Source organism: Suillus fuscotomentosus (assembly GCF_016647785.1).
Source record: "Suillus fuscotomentosus strain FC203 chromosome Unknown F5891scaffold_22, whole genome shotgun sequence".
NCBI lineage: Eukaryota > Fungi > Basidiomycota > Agaricomycetes > Boletales > Suillaceae > Suillus > Suillus fuscotomentosus.
Window position 1 is genome coordinate 459,821 of NW_024539534.1, and position 20,553 is coordinate 480,373.

The window sequence follows — 20,553 nt, forward strand, 5'->3', positions numbered from 1 at the left end:
AAGCTCAGGTACTTAAGGCACGCGTTATTTCTCTTCAATTTATTCATCTTCGTCCTGACAGCGTACAGGATCTGTAAAGTCAACAGTTTGCTGCGGTTATCTTTGGTCATCAGGAAAAATATTACTGATATCATATTTTGCGATGGTAAATCTTTCGCCGCATCTATTTGGACTGGACGGATCCTTTCCTCAATCAGTCGATGTAGAATTTCACCCGTGGCGTACTTCCTCCATTGTATGCTCAGTCCCTCAGCTTATGATTTCTAGACACCATACATGATGCACCACAAGATCCTCGCTGTTGTTGCAGCTTTCAAATTGACAGTGTCTATGCCAGCTGTCCTTACACCTGCTATACAAGATCTTGCTGCCCTGGCTATACATGCCAGAGCACGAGTAGTTGTTATCTGACCCCATGGCTTATCGGCATGGTAGACCGCATTCATTTATCTGTATTGATGAGCGAACCACTGAGCTACAGTGAGTCGTGTTTTCGTTCTCGCCTTGGTGCAGTCGCGGTGTGGTTGATGACACGATTCGAACATGTAAGCAGTTCTGCTCGGCTGTCACCGTGAACAAATTTCACCCTGTTCGAGCCAAGTTCGAGCATTCATGAAGGCATCAAATTAGAGGAACATCTCAAACACTTGACTGCATAAAACGTGACTGAAGTACTCATGACGCGCTATCGTCGTCTCGTTGCAAGTGAATCTCCGGAGGGAGTCTGTATAACTTGAATCAATGTAATCCCGGGCCTTGGCCTCTCAGATCTCAACGCTAGCTCCCAAATTTTGTTGACGGTTATTGTTGTGCCATTCTCCGTAATAGGCCAACCGCACATGTCCTCTCAGATGACTTTTCGTTGCTCTATAATCTTCTATGCTTTCGAAAATCTGACACCCAATCATCTTCCTAACACATCGTTCGCTCGAACGACCCCGAGCTCGAATGCAGCGCTACGCACATATATAACAAATGATAGATTACTAACTGTACATTCCATATCGTATGCCACAGTGTCTCTGGCATCTCCGCCAAATAGTTGACCGGGACGAGGCTATCGTAATGAAGAGCTATGAAGATCGAATTAATTGGCTGTGAGGAATGGAAAACACTGGAGACTCACTCCTTGTAGCAGTCCTGCCAGTGTGTGCCATGTGCCATGCGACTTAAATCAAGCTCAACACCTCTGGGTATCGCAAATGTGGTCCGAGGATTATATCTGAGTGCCTTTTGAGAAGCGGGTGGTACCCAGAATAAGAGCCGACGATTGGGTCCCATTATCCATCCATCTTCTCGGAGCACAAATGTGTGGTCGTCATAGGAGGTGCCCGTGAGTAGCTCAGCGGTGTCGCGCAGTGAATGAGTAAGATTTGATGAGTAGGAAATGAAGGCATCGTTTGCAGTGTTAGATGTGGGGATGGCCGCTGTTGGATCTGGAATGTAACTGCCGTGCGGGGGAAATGCTGAACAGTCTTCTTCGGCATGCTTTTGCAGCGACTTTCCAATCACAGCGTACCACACTCGGACACTTCCATCCCACGAAGAAGAAATGATGCGAGTCTCATCCCGCGAGACAAAGACTGAGTTGACCCCCGCAGTGTGCCCCCGCAAGGGCTGACCGACTGGCTGCCCTGTTGCTACATCCCACAGCCGGATAGTCTTATCTTCTGAACCAGTTACAATGCGACTTCCACCTGGTGAGAATGAGACCGACCAAACCATGTCAGTGTGTCCCTCCAAGAGCTCTCCAATAGGCTTCCCAGCTACTGCATCCCACAGCCGGACTGTCATATCGTCCGAACCAGAAACGATGCGAGTCCCGTCGGGAGAGAATGAGACCGAGCGAACATCACTAGTGTGCCCAAGGAAGGGCTCACCCACTAACTGCCCCGTCCCTGCGTTCCACAAGCGGACAGTCTCATCCCTAGAACCAGTCACGATGCGAGTTCCGTCCGGCGAGAATGAAACTGACCAAACCAAATCAGTGTGCCCCTCCAAGGGCTCACCAACTGGCTTCCCCGTTCCTGCATCCCACAACCGGACTGTCTTATCATCCGAACCAGAAACGATGCGAGTCCCATCCAGAGAGAATGAGACCGAGTTAACCTCACCAGTGTGCCCGCGGAAAGGTTCACCCACTAACTGTCCCGTCCCTGCGTCCCACAACCGGACAGTACAATCTTGCGAACCAGTCGCGATGCGAGTCCCATCCGGAGAGAATGAGACTGAGCGGACATAACCAGCGTGCCCCAACAAGGGCTCTCCAGCTGGACAACTTGTCGCTGCATCAAACAGCTGAACAGTGCCATCATTCGAACCAGTGGCGAAGCGGGTCCCATCCGGCGATAGCGAGACCGAGATAATGAAAGTGGAATTGGTGTGCCCTCGCAAAGACTCACCAGCTGGCTTCCCTGTAGATGCATCCCACAGTCGGACAGTGAAATCCACAGAACCGGTCGCGATGCGAGTCCCATCCGGAGAGAACGAGACTGAGTAGATAGAATAAGTGTGCCCTAGTAAGGGCTCACCCACTGGCTTCCCTGTTGCTGAATCCCACAACCGGACAGTATGATCGTCCGAACCTGTCACAATGCGAGTTCCGTCTGGCGAGAACGAAACTGACCTCACCCAATCAGTGTGCCCCTCCATGGGCTCATGGACAGGCTTCCCCGTGGCCACATCCCACAGCCGGACAGTCAGATCCCTTGAACCAGAGACGATGCGAGTCCCATCCGGAGAGAACAAAACTGACATGATCTCACCAGTGTGCCCCAGCAAGGGCTCACCGACAGGCTCCCCCGTTCCTGCATTCCACAGCCAGAGAGATTGATCGAACGAACCAGAAACGATGTGTTTCCCATCCGGAGAGAATGAGACTGATGTGACCAATTTAGTGTGCCCTTTCAAGGGCTCACCAACCGGCTGCCGCGTTGCTGCATCCCATAGCCGGAGAGTCTTATCGTATGAACCTGAAACGATGCGAGTTCCGTTCGGCGAGAACGCAACTGAGTTTACCGACCAAGTATGCCCTGATAAGGGTTCACCGATGGCTTGCCACGTTGCTACATCCCACAACCGGACGGTGTTATCGACCGAGCCAGACGCGATGCGTGTCCCATCCGGCGAGAATGAAACTGAAGTAACTGAGTCGGTGTGCCCGAGTAAGGGCTGGCCTACTGGCTGCCCCGTTGCTGCATCCCATAACCGCACAGTGCAATCACTCGATCCAGTCGCAATGCGAGTCCCATCTGGCGAGAACGAGACTGAGTTAACATAACCAGTGTGTCCGCTGATCACAGTCAGAACAGCCGTCCAGTTGGTATCACGTCCAGATGCTACGCGAAGAGAGTTTGGAAACCGTGCAGAAAATGTTCTGGATAGTGCAGAGTTGAGGGGAGAGAATGGAAGTGCTGATACATAGAGATGAGGTGTGCTGTGCAAGATCATGCCGCCGAAGACCTGAATGAATCTCTGCACGTCCATTGCAGCGGACGAGACATCTTCGTATCCGGTGCGACCCTGTAATTGCGATTGCGCATTGATGAGTATGTTATCCGACGCTCAATAACCGTGTGCTCACCTTCAACCACTTGGCAATGAGCGGAAGGGCGGGGACTACGCCGCTGAGCGCATTGATGAAGCAGAGTACTTCGAGCCAGAAGAACAGTCGCTCATGGTCGAAGAATGATTTTATTTCTTTGGCGAGTTCTGGATCGAAGTCAGCTGCCTGTACATGTGTGGGCCAGAATCGGCAGGTATAGGATAGATGTTGGGGAATGCATTTTTTGACTCGTTCTGGCAGATCAGAATCTTCAGAGTTAGGGAGATAGGATGACTTGAAATCGCAGATATTGAAGGAGAGTTCATCTTTCATCACTCCAAGTGATGCGAAAGCAAGGTCTCGTTGAACGTTCGGTACGTCGACGAAGAACTCTCCACTGTGTGATTGGTCTGTCAGGAAGTCGCGAAAGGATGCATGAAGAGGTCGGATTGGGGTGGATGAGCTGGTGGTGCCGCTAAGGAGGGATCCCATATGTTCCACTATGACCTCCACTTTGTAACGCTCGCTTTCATCTGGAAAATGGCTTCGCACGGTATTCAGGGAATTCAATGAGAGGGGTTCGGCTGTGCCAAGAATTTGTCCCATCACGGAACGAAACATCGCTAACTGTGTTTGCTGAGACTTGGGATCTGTGTGTCTATCCTTTGGTATGATCCGCTTCAAAATTAAGTCATACATATCGTACAACAAGTGCCCCCGTTCGACGCCATCGCGGGACACGACGACATTGAAGAACTGAACAGAAGATGAGCCGAGAGGAGGTGCTTCGATGTATTTGCAAGCAAGACGTGCCCACTCGAAAAGACCGTCAGCTTTCTTGGCGAGGGCTGTAAACTCTTTGCTCCCAAAATCCGAAAGCCCTTCTAATTTCTCCGATATGTAAGTGCAGATATCGCGTTCTGTAACTTCTAGTGGAATATCGTCCATAGAAATCCTTCGAATGTGCTGAGCACCTGCAAACGAATTCTGAACGTCGCGAAGCGGGCGGGAGGTGACTATGATCCGGAAGTTCTTTGGGAGTTTCGTGATATGTGTGATGGTTGGGTCTCGAAGTTTACCGGAAAGAATGCGAAGAAGGTCGCTACGCGTCTCCACTGCCTCGCCGCTTTCGTCCAGTGCGTCGATAACGATCACGACGGGCCCTGCCGGTGACTCAGAAAGCTTCCCTAACGGTTCTATAAGAAGCTTCTGCCACTGCTGTACGACATCCGGTGTAGTCTTGAGCGCAGTTTGGTTCTTGACTGCATGCGCCAACGCTCGTCTCATCTCCGGATGACGGTCAGCCAGGTCTCGCGCGATAGTGGAGAAAACCTTCTTGTGGCGATCCTCCGTGTTTCGGTCAAAGCAGTAACAAGCACCGAGTCCGCCAACCCCGATGAACGAGCTGGCGATCGTGTGAGCAATGGCCGATTTACCCGTTCCGGCAGGTCCGGATAGCCATAGCACGCGTGGAACATCGTCTCCGCTGTCGTTGATCCAACCCATGATGTCGGAGAGAATGTCTGTGCGCGTCTCTCCCAGGCATCGCTTCCTAGTATCTAGTCCTGCGGCCTCCGCATAAGCCATCCCACTGAATTCCAGTATTTCGCCTGTTGAAGTATGAAAGGATGTCGAGTCAGAAGAAAATAAAATACTTACTTGTATCGTGAATATAGGTGGCCACATCGCGAGTGACTTGGTCGCGGAAGTTTTGCATGAGCGCATCCAACACATCGTTATACTGTCGTATCGTATCGTTTGTTTCCGAGACGATGTTCTTTCCGAGTCTCTCCCCTGTGATAAGAATGAAAATCTGCCAAGGGTAACGACTTGTTGGAGACTCACAAAAGCTTTTCTTCTCTGAATAATCCCTGATGAAATTGGCGCATTCTAGGGTCTGCTGAGAGATCTGTCCCAAGACGTCCCTCATCGACGAAATCTTGAGAAGCGCGTCGTCTTGCGTTATGAAGCCATACACTTGACCCAACTTCTTGTAGAGGTCAAGCACTGCTTCGTCACGATTCGCTTGAGCAAGGATTATCTGCGTGCAGAACAAGTGAGCAGGAAATCCGAATAACGGTAAGAAAAACGTACTTTGGATGCGCAAGAAAGCACGCCCAACGCCATCTTTGCATACGGATGCACCTGCAGAACGTTATTAGTCTAGTTCTAAAGAGGAAGGGAGAGAACATACCTCTGCTATCGTCCCGATCACAGTGTCGAATATCCTGAGGGGTTGAAGATAAGTGGTCCCAAAGCTGTCTATGCTGTCGAGCGCTGCCGGTCCCTTTTTGCCTGCAGATAATACGGGCCTCGCATATCCCCCAATTTGTTTCATCTGATCTGCACCATGACCAGCATCCTGAAGTGCCTTGTTCACAGATTGGGGATCGGCGCCTTGTTGCACAACAGTAGAAGCATCCTGAACCCGGTACAGCCAGTAGAAGTTAGACAGAGAGCACTCAGAGCAGACATCGGAATGTCACCTACCTGAACGGCGTCGCGGATGCGTGAATCGTTGAACTTTGAGCGCTTGTGTAAGACATCAGCCTTATCCCCGGACTGAGTATTGATTTCGACTTACGGAAATCTTTTTGACAACGCCATTCTTAACCTTGCCCAGCAAGCGACAAATTTTGCCACGGGGTCGGCCCTGGAGAAAGGATGGGTCGTCATTGAGTTTCAACTTCATGAACATGAACTACTTACCCGGGGCTCAGCAGTATGTGTTTTGTTAGGTGTCTCGATATCTGGATGAGGAACTGACATGGACTCGGGGTTCCCCAATTGAATTGGGTTGTCCATGGTGAATAGTTGATCAAAGTAGTGTAAGACAAGAAGTTGGAGAAAGGGTGGGCGCTAGCCTCGAAGGCAATGTTTGCTGCTATGTTGACTTCAGGCGCTAAGCATTGAGTGGGCGCCACGGAACTCTGCCAGGAAATGAAAGGAAGAATAAATCGAAGATTTGTTGATCGGGCTATATATACTCGAATACCGTACCAATCGACTGGAAAGTTGAAGGAAGGAAGATGATCTCAGGTCCTTGATACGAGTCAGCCAGTCTTTCACGCCTAGAAATTGTACGACCGTTCAGTCCTCAGATAAAATGTATCCATACGACGTTCAATTCTTCCACCATGCCCGATGGTCCGATGCGAGAAGCGGACTGTAGTGCACAGACTTTTCGACCTGGCAATGGTGGCATACTTTCGATGGCCCAACTTTTGAATTTTGAATTTCAACTACTAATTTGTCAAGTCACGTGGTGCGACGCGTCCCACCTGGCACGTGAGCTTGATACTACGCGTTTCTATTCCCAGGGTTGAACAACTTACGTCTGTTGTACCGATCTGCAAATACTTACTTCGCACCTTTATTGAAGACGACGACCACCGCGAGATACGTGTCAACGATGGCATCTACACCTGCCCCCAGCAAGCTCACACGATCAGTACCTTTCACGCCTAAACGTCCGCTTTCCTTTGCATCCAGCAGTGAACTCCCCTCTGCGATTAAGACTAGTAGCGTTCTTGGTTCGACAGCAAAGAAATTTAAGGCAGCTCTATCTTCTGAGTCCCGACTGCGGACCACTGCTGCAGCCAAGTCGTCTCTTGCAGCCGTGCCTGCAACTCCAGCCAAGAAGTCCTTCGAAGGAACTCGCCCTCGCACCCCTGGAACGCCTAGGAGTCAGACTCCAACCTCCCATGCTACCACGAGTGATATGGATGTTAGTCGGATTGATCCAGAAGATGCACTAGTCGATTTCCAGACCGTCGAGCCCGGTGATGTTTCCGCAGACATCGATGAGGCCACTATCCTTGGACCCAATTACGGAAAAGAAGACAAGGTTCTTGTATCTATAAGGTGATTTTGCTCCTCTGGCTTATTCTTGACACACTGATATCATTCCAATATACAGAATCCGCCCTACCACCTCTGCGCATGCCGCATGGGATCATAGCGCACAACGCACCATAAAGCTTTTCCCTCAATACGCAAAGTCAACTGCCACCACACCACCAGAGTTTAATTTTGACGAAGTCATCACTGGTTCCGAGAATAGGCCGGTCTACAATGCTGTTGCTCGCGGCCATGTCTGCGCTGCCATGGATGGCTACAATTCTATTATTTTCGCTTATGGCCAAACAGCCAGCGGGAAAACATTCACTCTTGTGAGACGCGCCTTTGCATCCACTTTCGAATTTTCTCATAGTTTCATTTAGTCTGGAACCGAAGATCAACCGGGCATAATACCGTGTGCAATGAAGGATGTGTTTGGTTACATCCGCCGCACACCCACTCGTGAATATCTTCTTCGGTGTTCTTATCTCGAAATTTACAATGAAACGATATATGACCTACTCGCGCCACCTTCAATGTCTGCCGCTCAGCCCGTTCAAATTCAGGGTTCGGGTATTCTAGTACCACTTCGAGAAGAAGTCGTGACAAGCTTGAAGAGCGTCAAAGAAGTCCTTGAGCGAGGAGAAAGGAACAGAAGAACGGCTAGCACAGACTGGAATGAGCGGAGTAGTCGCAGCCACAGCGTATTCCGACTTGTAGTGGAGAGCAGAGAAAGGGGAGAGAAAAGGAGCGAGACACCAAGCGGCCGTCAAACTCCCGGCACGCGCCCACCGACACCTGGCGGTCCTCGATTACAGACCATCGGAGGAAGAAGCGTGCAGACTTCGGTGCTGGTGGGTTTCATTTCTCTTTTCGGTCTCAGTGGGGTCATTGAATATTTGGAAATCATCATCCAGAGCCTGATTGATCTTGCTGGTTCCGAAAAAGCTACTTCGGATAAAGAGAGAACCAGGGAGGGAAAGTACATCAACACCAGCTTGTTGACACTTGGGAGCGTCATTGGCACTCTTGCAGAGAACGCTGCGAAGAATAAAAAGTCAGAGGCGTCATCCTCTGCTATACTTGGAATAATTGAACTGTCTTTCTCAGTGACCACGTACCTTATCGTAACTCCAAGTTAACACGGCTGCTTCAGCCTTCACTATCAGGAGATGCTCGAATCTCTGTCATATGCACCATCAATCCCGATGCAACTGCCGTGGCAGAAAGCACGAGTACGCTTTTATTTGCTCAGAGGATTAAACGAGTGCAGGTTCGTCGTATCCTTCCTGTGTATTGCTCCCAGGATGTTGATTTCCTGTACTCCTAGCTTAATGCGAAGAAGAAAGAGATTGTCGATACTGATGCTTTGATAGAACGATACAGGAAAGAGATTGAGGAGCTCAAGAATAAACTTTCAGAACGAGAAGCAGACGCGCCTGCTCGAACTCGCAGGCTCTCAGCACGCGAGGTAATATCGGCCTCCCGCTACATAATTCTCAGACTGATTTTTGACACAGCAAATCGATGAATCAAAAGCGATGAAGGATCTTAATTCTAGAATCCAGCAGCTTACGAAGCTCATTTTGACATCTCAAACGGTTGATGAAAGTAAAGGAGACGAATCACGTCCCGCCAGCCCATCCAAAGTTGATTTCGATATGTCACCATACCAGGTTTGTACGCTCGATAATGTTAGACCGTCCTATTTAGTTGAATATTGGCGATTCATGACAGCTCCAACAAGAACTTCTCGCGACTCGCCTTCAACTCGAGTCACAGTCGAGTCAAATCCTTTCCCTAGAAGCCGCTCTCCTTTCTCGCCCAGAACTTCCACCGGATGCTTCAGAGACCGAAAAAGACAAGCTCATTGCTGAGCAAGCGAAGACGATCCGTGAGCTTGAAATCGTAGTGTGTGGGTATGAGGACAATCTTGGGGAGCCTCTGAGAGCCGTCAGAGAGGATGTTGAGAAGGAGTGGGTTGGTAAGCTTGAAGAAGAGGTAAAAAAGCGAGAAGAAAAGGAGGCTTGGGCAGCCGAACTTGTCAGGCAGCTGGATAAAGAAAAGAAGGTCAGTTTATGCATGTTGATATGTTTTCTTTTATGGTGCTAAGAACCGAGTACAGCTAAGGATAAAGCTTGAGGAGGAACGTCGTGCTCTTGCATCTTTCGTCAGCAAATTCGATTCGCTGGGCCTTGGCTTTAGCAGCGCACTGCCTTCAAAACTCAAGCCTGCAAAACCAACGCCGGGAGGTGCATCAGCGACATTCGCTGAGCGTCAACAAAGTCGAGCCGCAAATGTGGCGCCTGCAATCATCGAAGATGCAGAATGCTCTCCCGCCCGCGTTGATTTTAGCAGTTTGAGGGCGCAGCCAAGTCTTTTGGATCAAATGCCCGAGGAGGATTGGTGTATCATGGACGATGTAAGTTTCGAGATGGAGTCTGTAAGGCATAAGTCCGCAGTGACGAGGTCGGAGAATCCAGACAAGAATGTTTTGTCAAGCAAGGAGAACATACCATTGTAACTTTTATTAACCATCTTCTCCGGATCACTTGTACATCTCATCTTGTTTTATATAATATGTTTTCACTTCCATTTCTGTAGCACTGGCAATTCATGGATAACTGGGTTATTCTTGCCCCGTTTTTTTATCAAGGGGTTCTCTCTCCTGTATCTGACGCTGAAATTTCTCAGAACCTTTTCTGTATAGTATTTTACTTGATCTATGGAGAATATATTATATTAGACGAGGAAGTTCTCCTTAGATCCCTCCCCTGATGAAGTCTGCATGTGCAACATGAGTTACTGTGAAAGTCTCACTCGTCCACAGATGAGTAGACGTGAAAAAGAATCATTGAACAAAGCCATTTATTCCATTGCCTTTCGATCTGTGGCCTAAATGTATACATCGAAACTTAATTGCATCGACAGACGGAAGAGTCGCGTGACAGTCAATTGGCTATATAAATACAGAGATGCAGAATCATGAGTAATGAGAAAGGAATTTATGAGATGCAAGCAGGACCCGGAAAAAGAAAAGAGATCTATGCACAAACAAAATCTAACGTGGTATGGAGCAAGTGAAATAAAAAATGCAGGGTATCCTCTATAGCCTTTCCACAAACTGACACGCATCCTTGAGCTGCTGTGATGTTTGTTCGATCTATAAAATCGAGTGTTAATGGATTGTGTTTCGTGATGGTATCAACCGCTTACGTTTTCGGGAGTGAAAGGTGCGAAATGGTCACCGGGAATCGCCCAAGTCTTTACAGGGGACTGTGTGAGAGCTTCCCATTCGCCAACGACGGCAGTTTCGCTTCCACGGTATTGCAACCAGTGAGGAACGTCCAAACCCGCGGGAGCATACCCCTCAGACGAGCGAAGGAAGGCTACCGGAATGTCAAGTTTTTCGAGAGATGGTTTGTAGACAGAAAGGAGTCGCGTGCTTTCTTTGAATTGTTCCCCAATGAGACTTATGGTTGCTGAGTCAATTCCTTGGGAGTGCGAACTCGTGACGTGGTCTATCACAGATGATGAAAGGGGCACGTGTTTGCCAGGACAAGGAACGTCGATGAGGACGATGCCGCGGACGCGGACGCCATTCCGAATGAGCCTCTTAGCGGCTTCGAAGGCCACAACGCCACCAAATGACCATCCTGTATTGCGCCGTCAGTGATATCCTGGTGAAAAACAATAATGACCGCTTACCGCCAATGATGATCTGCTTTGTTTTCTCAGCCAGAACGGCGTTGGTGTAGGATTCTGCTATCTGCTCAACACTCTCCCATTTTCCACCGGTAATAAGACTGGGGTTGGAGAGACCATAGACATCCCGCTGCATCGGCGTCAAACGGCTATAATGATTGATCAAGCCACTACCATCGTGGATCAGAAGCAGCGGGGCAGCGCTTTCGTCTTTGCCGGATTGGAGTCGTGACATGCGAGCATCAAACGATGCGGGTTGCAATGTTCTCGCCGACGATCTTCCCGAGGACTTCTTCGGAGAAGAGGATTTATCGAGAAAAGCATTCAAGGATGCGATTGAGGAGTGAGATTCGAATGCATCGTGTGGGAGGTCGATATTGAGGTCGGTTTTGAGCGCATGCAGAGCCTCTAATGAACTGAGGGAGTCAAGGCCGAGCGATTTGAAGTCGGAGTCATCTTCTACATCGGAAACCGGAAGGCCAAGCACCTCCGCGATAATACCTCTCATGCGGATGCTTCTGTCACCACCAGACACTGTTTCTGTCGTCTCAGCTGCTTGCGGTTGGGATCTTTCCACAGACTTCTGGGAGGATCTTTCTACGGATTTCTCAGAGGGGCTGGATTTATCGAGAAAAGAGCTCAAGGATGCGATTGAGGAAAACGGCTCGAATGCATCGTGAGGAAGGTCGATATTGGCTTCGGTTTTGAGAGCGTGCAGAGCCTCTAATGAACTGAGGGAGTCGAGGCCGAGGGATTTGAAGTCAGAGTCATCTTCTATATCGGAAACCGGAAGGCCAAGTACCCCTGCGATGACATCTCTGATGCGGGCGCGTCTGTCATCACCGGACACTGTTACTGTCGATGCAACGGATCTAGCAGGCGATGCCTGGGATTTTACCGACGACTTCTTGGGGGAAGGTGATTTATCGAGGAGAGCGGTCAAGGATGCGATCGTGGAATGGGACTCGAATGCGTCGTGAGGAAGGTCAGCGTTAAGCTCGGTCTTGAGCGCGTGTAGAGCTTCTAATGAACTGAGGGAGTCAAGGCCGAGCGATTTGAAGTCGGAATGATCTTGTATATCGCCACTAGGAAGGCCGAGAACCTGCGCAATGATATCTTTGACGCGGACGCTAACGTCATCCTCAGACACTAGAGTTTCCGGCGAAGATGGCCTGCTCGAATCACTTGTCTGCACATCGCTGGTTGAGTCGGTCCGATTGCGTGACTGCGCAGGGACAGCGTCTGCTGCCATCTTCAAAGCTAGAGCAAGACCTTTCATGCGCACACGCTTGAATTGGATACCTCTCATAAGCGCAACAACACGGCGAGGCTCTTGGTCTTGGACAGCAAAAGCCTCAGCGACAAAGACATTCTCAAAGGACGTCCACGACCCGCGGCAATGGAAAGTGTATGTTTGCTGGTGATCAATGAACTCGGACAGCATCTGGAATGATCCGACGTCGCTGCAGATATAAGCATCACCAACAGCGCCTTGCGTATTCGCTAGGAATCCAACAGAGTGGAGGAGGGTGTCGGCAAAGACGGGATGAGCGGCAAAGGAGTGTCGTGGGGCATCTGGAAGCTTGACCTGCGCTACACCATCCATTCCATTCGCGCTGGCAGTCAGAGACTGGATGGTGTGGTACTTTGCGGAGTATTCGACAACACGGGGGAAGACGACTTCGTATAGGGTTCGGGTGTTGTACACCTCTGCTTGACCTTCCTTCCGTGAACCAACCTCCGAAACACTAAGTTTGGGCATGAGGCTGAATTCGTTGTCGAGATTAGCACCGATCTCCTTGGTGGATTGGAAGCGTATCTCTCCGTGGACGTGAGCCGATTCATCCGAAGAAGACTGCAGTCTGGATGTCACAGTGAAAGAACCAGTACCATCCTCCTGAATGGTGACGTGCGTACGAACCACGCGGTTGACTTGGGGATGGTAGACAAGCGGTTTCGCAAAAGTGACGTTCTTGAGGACAGCGAAGCTCTTCCCGAAATCGAAGTTGCGGTGGCGGCGTGAAAGATCTGCACCAGAAATGACTTGTTCAAGGTAGATTGATGCCGGGCATAGGTAGTGCCCTGCAACCTTGTGTCCTTCGATGAACGGACCGAGAACTTCAATGGGAGTGTCGAAACTGGCCGAGTTGCCGTTCTCGTGCGATGGGTACTGCACCCACCATCCAAGCATGGTGTATTCAGATATCATATCAGCTTTCGGAATGGTCGGTTGTGGAGGCGCGCTTCGTGTTGGTGCTGGGGTTCGTGCAGGTGCTGCGCTTCGTACTGGTGCAGGTGCAGGTGCTATGGCCTTTTGCGGCGCTGCGCTTCGTGCTGGTGCCACGGCTTTAGCTGACGCAGTAGGTTCGTAGGAAGGTTCTTTGTATGGCACCCAAATCTTGTTCCTCTCAAGCGGGTATGGTGGCAGATCAGCGCAGTTCGCTGGGGACAGCTCCGAGAAGACATTCCGCCAGTTCAAGGGAGCACTTGTTCTGTAGAGCTGGGACAGGCTGGATGTGAGAGTAGCGTTGTCGTTCTTGCTCAACGAAGGCAATAGCGCCGCTTCGGTGGGAGCAGATGCACAAGCGCGTATCATCAACAAGCATGACGCTTGGGGTCCCATCTCGATCCAGGCATCTACCTTTGGAAGCGAGGGGTGCTTGCACAGGACATCAATAGTTGGGGCGAAAAGGACGGGCTGGCGGAAATGCGAGGAGAAATAGGTTGCGTCGAAGGTAGAACTGTCTCCTGCGGGAACAAGTCGGCCAAGAACGGTGGAACCGACGGACACCTTTGGTGAAGACAAGGGTACGGTGCGTGCCAACTGGGTAAGCTCATCCAGAACTGGGTCCATTGCTTTGCTGTGATATCCATAAGGAACGTCCAACAGACGGGCTTTGGATCCTGTATTCGCCAACTCCTTTGTCAGAGCTTGCAGCTGAGGCAGTGCGCCAGAAACGACACAGGCACGATCACTGTTGACGCAAGCGACAGAGAGATCCGGGTATGAACCAGATTTCAGAACGGTATTGATCTGCTGCTCCCCGAGCCTGACAGCCAACATGCCTGTTGCACCTGGCACACAACCGCGCCATGTGAGGCGAGCGCGTGATGCGACCAAAAACAAGGCTGCCTCGAGCGAGAGGACCTCGGCAATGACCAGAGCAGCGTATTCACCGAGACTGGTAAGATAATATTAGACATCGACCAGTCATGTATGGGAATAAATTCTCACCTGTGCCCAACAACTGTGGCAGGCGTCAAACCCCAATGTATCCACACAGTCGCCAACGCGACTTCTAGCGCCATCGTAGAAGTTTGAGATGCTTCGAACTCTTCCATTTCATCCGACCCACTATCCGCGGCCCCTCCGATGATGCTTGGAAGGATACCCGCAAAGCCTTTAGACACGAGGTAACGGTGACATCTGTCGATGCAGCGCTGGAAGACCGGAGAGCTCGAATAGAGGAGCTTCCCCATGCCACGATAATAGCTGCCTTGTCCAGAGAACACAAAGACGACTTGACCGAACTCTCCCTCGACATGAGACACCTCAGCGCTCGCAAGAGCCTGGACGAGCTGATCCTTGCCCCCCACATCAATTGAAATTCTGAAAGGGTACAGCTGTCGTCTTGCGGTGGCGGTATATGCGATGTCGCTGATGGGGATCCAGCGATTTCTGGCGTCGTGAAGCCAGTCGAAGTAGCGGAGGCGGAGAGTTTCGAGAACCTCGCGAGTCTTGGCAGAGATACCAAAGACGTAAGATGTACCACTCGCTGGGGCTTTTGCTTGCTTTTTATATTCTTCCACTATGAGTGCTCCGTTTGAACCTGATGCTCCGAAGTTGTTGAGCAGCGCCATGCGGGGCGTCGATCCGCGCACCCATGGTGTGGGGACCGTGTCGATGACTGTATGATCCTGTGTTAGCGGCGTGATACGTGGGTTCAATATCTTGAGGGAGATTTGAGCGGGAATCGTCTCGTGTTGGAACATGAGCAAAAGTTTGGCAAGTCCAGCGGCGCCAGAAGCAGCTTCCAAATGACCGATGTTGGCTTTGATCGAAGTGACATGAAGGGGGTTTGCGCTATCGCGAGCACGGCAAAGAACAGCACGGATACTCTGGAGTTCAGCGAAATCTCCAGCCTGGGTACCAGTACCGTGCGCTTCTACGACACTGATGCGCGATGCATCGATGCCGGAGTTCTTCAAGAGCCTGTTCATGAGAGAAACCTGGGAAGGTACGTGCGGGTGTGTGATTGAATGTGCCAGCCCACTCTGATTGAGATCAATGGCGCGGATGACACCGAGAATGTCGTCGTTCTCTGCAACTGCGTCTGAAAGACGCTTGAGGACGAAGAGAGAGCATCCCTCTGATCGAGAGTAGCCGTCGGCCGATGCATCAAAAGATTTGCACTGGCCGGTCGGGCTGAGGAAATGCCCATGATCTAAGCCGATAAACATCTGGCAGGGGATAATCCGTTGAGGGATTGATATGCAGAACCCAAAAGTCTAGCTTACATCTGGACTCGACATAACATTAACTCCGCCTGCAATTGCAGCACTGCAGTCCCCATTCACAAGTGAACGGCAGGCTTGATGGATGGCAACGATTGACGACGAACAAGCAGTATCAAGCGTCATGGAAGGGCCGCCAAGCTGCATCGCGTACGATATGCGGCCACTAAGGAAAGCCTTGAGGGTTCCTTGAATATGTGTCAGAATAAGTAATGCATAGAGAAGAAAAAAGGTTGCATACCTGTGCTGTAATGCACGTCAATATCCTCCCGTAAATTGTCTGCATAATCATGGGTAGCAGTACCGATGAAACAACCAACGTGATCGCGCTGGAAAGACGGGGTAGCATCCGCAACATAACCAGCACTCTCAAGGGCATCGTGAGCGGTGTGCAGAAGCAGTCTTTGCTGTGGATCCATGCTCTTCGCTTCTCTGGGCGATACCTTGAAGAATTTGTAGTCGAACTCGTCAGGACAATCTATGAAATTTGCGGTATGAGCCTTCATCCCCCGGCCGCTTTTAGCGCTAGCGGACGTGTAGCGCTCTAATTCGAACCGGTCTGCTGGAATCTGCAATAGGAAAAGTTTAATGTGCGAAACACCGTGAGACACAAAAATAACATGCCTCAGAAATGGTATTAATTCCTCGCTCGAGAAGTTCCCAAAGCTCGTTTGCATTTCTTGCACCACCAGGCAAGCGAAGCGCCATTCCAACAATTGCGATCGGCTCTTGTTTGAAGTTCCCCGTCGGACCACCGGTGCTGCTGGAATCAGAAACAGCCGCGTCCGTGAAAGTAGCTTTCTTGGTCGAGAGAGTTTTCTCCAGCATTCGGAGAAGACCAGAGCTAGGGCCGAAGTTTAATACTTGTGGGGGAACATTGGCCGGTACCGCACTACTGAGCCCCTGTACCACGGACAGCCAGTCTGAAGGAGACACGATTATCATGTCAAGGACTGCGTCCACAAGAGAGGAGTGCTCAGAACTCGGCAACACAGGCTGCCCAGATACGGTCGAAAATACAGGATATTTGAGGTCGGAGAAATCAGGGAAGTGGATGGAATGTTTCCCGACATCAGCCAAGACTTGGGCGTGGACATTGTGGAGGACGTGCGCATGGTATAAAGCATCTACAGTTGTTGGATGAATGGTGCAAGATTTGGAAATTGAGATTGAGGACGAGAAACGTTGTAGGATATCAGGGCGACCCGAAACGGTGACGTGTTGTGTATCTAAAATGGCCGTCAGGTGGAGGGAAGAATTGCAATCGTTCTGATAGTCCTCGTTCAGCTTTTTTTTAATATCACCGATGTGCAACAGTATCTCACCTTGGCTTCGAAATCAGAGATAAAGCCCAAGACATCGGCTTTACTCAAGCCGACACAAACGATGGTCCAAGGGAGTCCTGTGTCAGGGAAGCCTACAGCAGATTGAAGCTCCTTGTTTCTATACTGCATAGACCGGACGCCGATCCAAAATGCTAGGCGGAACGCCTCTACTGCATGCGACATGAAGGTAAGGATACTGTTGGAGGCTCCTACCACGCATGCAGTGATGATACCAGACGAGAAGCCGGTCACCCCAAGACTGTGATCGGCGTTATCTGCAAAAGTACTACGGCCATTAGGTTCCGTTGGGGAACCCGAGAAATGAGCGAGATATCTCAGAGCTTGGAAGAGAAAGAGGGAGGTGCTGGAAATGACGGAATTGTTCAGGTAAAGGCTCGAAGATGATAGAAGGGAGGTGGCGTCCTGGAAATCGTCCAGGGAAATGCGAGTTTCGTTGAGCTCATCAGCTGTTAGCTTCAACACCTCTGCGTGGAAGGCCTCGTGACATGAAGCCAAAAGTAATTGGCCAGATGGTGAGCGAATGTCACGGAGGGCCTGCTGAAGAGCCAAAGCTAGGGCAGCGGGTGAAGACCCTTGACCAGGAAACAAAGGTACGACCACAGTTGGGGAAGTTTGGATTGACATTGTAAAAAGGGGTTGGAGGGATATGGTATACCTTTGTAAGAAGGAAGCGGGTCAATAAAATAGGAAGATGGGTTGAATGAGGCTAATCACCTTTGCAAAGTAGAACAAGGGTGCTCGACGAATTGTAGGGATGAAACGCACTATGTCTGCCTGTTAAATAGTAGAGGGTACAGTGTTAGGTACAGGCTGAGTTGCCGGGGTAGTCGCAGGACCTAAAGTTTAAAATAGAGTGGGTAGGTCAAATGGTGCAAAGTTTGAGTATGAAAGGCTTGGGAAAGGACATCCGAGTGAGTGGATTGAGAAGAAACAGCTGCTATATTCACATTGGACGAAGAGGAAGGGGACCAACCTGTGATGACCTCCGCGGTCTCTCCCATTCCTTGACAGAATGTCCTATTCCGAAGATGCGTTACATAATTAGTAACTCTGAAACGCCGTGCTACTAGAGATGTCTTGTTTGAATCTAGCAGGTACTATGTGGCGTATTTACTATCACCAGCTGCAGAGCATCAGTTTGACCTTGATCGACATGACGTGAGTAGGCTATACAGCGCTCCAAGATGCAAGGGTAGTAAGTTTGTGACAAGGGCGTTTGAAGTGTGACCAGGGACTTGTCCGTGTTAACGGTTAGAAGAATGGGCTGAGGAAGTTGGACAGGCTTCGGATGGTTCTGAATGACGATCAAGTGACCGAGGGAATTTTCCGGTGACTAAGGGCGCGATTATAGACGCAACTTAATAAGAATTTGATAAGGATCGACAGTTTCTGTCATGAGACATATCGTTAATTTGGTTCCTGAAGAAGGGTCATCGCTTGCTCGTACCTCACCGCCTTCATTTTATTCAATATTATAAAAGAAATACGATACAAAAACCTATCGAAGAGGGACTTGGGCGAGCTGAAAAATAAGTTGATAAAGGCTCGGCGTGCAAGTTTGTATGAGATGAGATTAGATGAGATGAGATGAGATGACAGCGTGGGTCCATAATCAGGAAATTCTCCGACTTGTTGTTTTGGCATTTTAACGGACAGCGTGAGTGAAGATGACAACTGAATTTTCTATAGTTACTATCTGGGCTGTGAGACCGATATTATAAACTCTTAACCTCAGCATACGGGTCTAAATGACAGCGTGTGTCTGGTCTTTTCGATATAGAATCACTACTCCACAAGTGAGCACCGGAGTCGTGGGAAATATATACCTCTCCTATCTGGCAATGAGTTACCGATAAATGTGGTGTCACGCGCACGGTCACTAAGTCGACATGTTTATTTCTCTGCAGCTGATTGCAAAATTATGCGCAAACCCAAAAGTTGAACGTGCGGTCCGAATTAGGACCCCGTAAACATTAAGCTTCACATACCCGGAGCATACCACCACGGCGGCCACCCACACAGAGTCTCCCTAGATTTAAAAGTTCGCATACTTGTCTTGGATCGATGCGCACATTCTGTCGCAAGCATCTGCCATTTACTCGATGTCGCTACAGCGGGAATTACGAGCACGGCGGCCCTGGTGCGTATCTGTACTTGCACTTCTTGGCACCCTGCATACTGACAAGCTACATTACAGCTACAATCAAGGGTATCTCTACTTGCGCCCTCGAGAATGACGCGTGACGTGTCATCTTCATGAACCATTCGGACCCGGAAATGTTGATATTCGGTGTTGAAACTACGAAAGATGAAAGGACATTGATAATCTCCTCGATTCGGAAACTGATGTTCGAAAATTGAATCAAGGTTCGCTTCATTTACAGCTCAGGACCAGTCAAAGTGTATCGTTTCTTCTCAGAGACCCCTTTGACTTCACTTCCCCGACTTTGGCTCTGCTGTTGCTTTCTGTCGAGTGATTGATGATTTACACCTCACACTGTCAGAGGTATTTCTGGGTAACTCATATCCTGGTCTCATGTGCTTACGGGGTCCTACCTAGGACATTTCCGAGACGCTGTTCATAATTTTGCAATCAGCTCTAATTTTTATTTAGATATTGGCCACGATATAATGATATTGCACCCGTGTAGTCTAACAGCGAGTGGCAGTCTGTTGAGCGCTCCAGCATCCGTGTTTTAGCATACTGTGTAATTTGTGTGCGTCCGCATCATTAGGGAGACGTCGTTTCACTTGCGAGCTCTCAGTATCAGTCCATATTAAAGTTCATGTGACTGTGCCCGCTTTTCGAAACTCAAATTTAAAAGGATCTAGCCAATTAGGCTAGCGTGCTCTTGAATTCTTCGATAAGACATTCCCCATGATGTGAAAACGGTCAGCAGACTCCATACGAAGATTGTTGCAATGCTCTACTTTAAATAACTTTCTCCGATTTCTTATGGCGGAGTCTGCGCTTTCAGATAACCAATCTACTGCTACAGGAAGCTCGGTAACGAAACAGTTGCGACCAAGACCGTTGAATTCAGATGAAACAGACAGAGTCGGATCATCCATCCCTGGATGAAAACAGACTCTGGTCAAACTTAGTACCAGCTTCTTGAGAAGAATTCCGTATGTCGACGTCGACCGGAGCCTTGGCCAGGCTAACTTGAGAGCAATATCAATGGCTACATATGGCTAGTATCAGCGCGATTTGACCTTTTTCAAGGCTAGAAATAGTGCAAGCACCTGCTGTCTCCGATGAATGGAAGCATGTTCTCTTTCCTGTATGGTAACTCACGATAACTGGACCAATGTCCTCTGTCGTGGTCCAAAAAAAATGAGTATGGTGCGTATTTTAGTAGTCGAATCTACAGATATACTTTGAATAGCACCCGGCTGTCCTCGGACTGCGAGTGCATATATGTGCCATTGGACAGATAATCACGCACATGCACATGGATCGTTGTCCATAGCGTTTTCAAGCTCAGCACGCCCTCGCCACCAACGGCGATATCTACTCCACCTCCACATATCCAACAAAACTCGTTTCATTTACCAACCAGAAAAAGTCAGATCATTCCGCGCCGGAAGCTGTCACAGGAT

The 20,553-nt window shown here is 49.6% G+C and overlaps 4 protein-coding genes across 4 annotated transcripts; 1 reads left to right on the forward strand and 3 right to left on the reverse strand.

Moving 5' to 3' along the window:
• Positions 1–855: 855 nt before the first annotated feature.
• F5891DRAFT_1108224 (WD40-repeat-containing domain protein) lies at positions 856–1,814 on the reverse strand. Its single transcript, XM_041363688.1, has 2 exons — positions 1,127–1,814; positions 856–1,073 (listed from the first exon to the last, which is right to left on the reverse strand). Exons 1-2 carry the CDS (start codon positions 1,792–1,794, stop codon positions 1,058–1,060), a joined length of 684 nt encoding a protein of 227 aa, XP_041226965.1. The 5' UTR covers positions 1,795–1,814; the 3' UTR covers positions 856–1,057.
• Positions 1,815–5,171: 3,357 nt separating this feature from the next.
• F5891DRAFT_1029204 (uncharacterized protein) lies at positions 5,172–6,517 on the reverse strand. The gene is made up of 7 exons (XM_041361520.1): positions 6,254–6,517; positions 6,129–6,197; positions 6,035–6,076; positions 5,739–5,966; positions 5,639–5,689; positions 5,390–5,585; positions 5,172–5,338 (listed from the first exon to the last, which is right to left on the reverse strand). Exons 1-7 carry the CDS (start codon positions 6,347–6,349, stop codon positions 5,181–5,183), a joined length of 840 nt encoding a protein of 279 aa, XP_041226966.1. The 5' UTR covers positions 6,350–6,517; the 3' UTR covers positions 5,172–5,180.
• Positions 6,518–6,885: 368 nt separating this feature from the next.
• On the forward strand, positions 6,886–10,142 carry F5891DRAFT_1029208 (P-loop containing nucleoside triphosphate hydrolase protein). Its single transcript, XM_041361521.1, has 9 exons — positions 6,886–7,408; positions 7,464–7,716; positions 7,768–8,238; positions 8,302–8,441; positions 8,495–8,657; positions 8,715–8,855; positions 8,905–9,060; positions 9,122–9,454; positions 9,510–10,142. The coding sequence occupies exons 1-9, from the start codon at positions 6,957–6,959 to the stop codon at positions 9,906–9,908; spliced, it is 2,508 nt and encodes an 835-aa protein (XP_041226967.1). The 5' UTR covers positions 6,886–6,956; the 3' UTR covers positions 9,909–10,142.
• A 90-nt stretch (positions 10,143–10,232) lies between these two features.
• Positions 10,233–17,574, reverse strand: F5891DRAFT_1222928 (uncharacterized protein; the record flags this gene model as incomplete). The annotated part of the gene is made up of 8 exons (XM_041369453.1): positions 10,233–10,547; positions 10,601–11,040; positions 11,093–14,271; positions 14,325–15,550; positions 15,608–15,792; positions 15,846–16,163; positions 16,225–16,873; positions 16,930–17,574. The coding sequence occupies 8 exons, from the start codon at positions 17,572–17,574 to the stop codon at positions 10,491–10,493; spliced, it is 6,699 nt and encodes a 2,232-aa protein (XP_041226968.1). The 3' UTR covers positions 10,233–10,490.
• Positions 17,575–20,553: the final 2,979 nt, after the last annotated feature.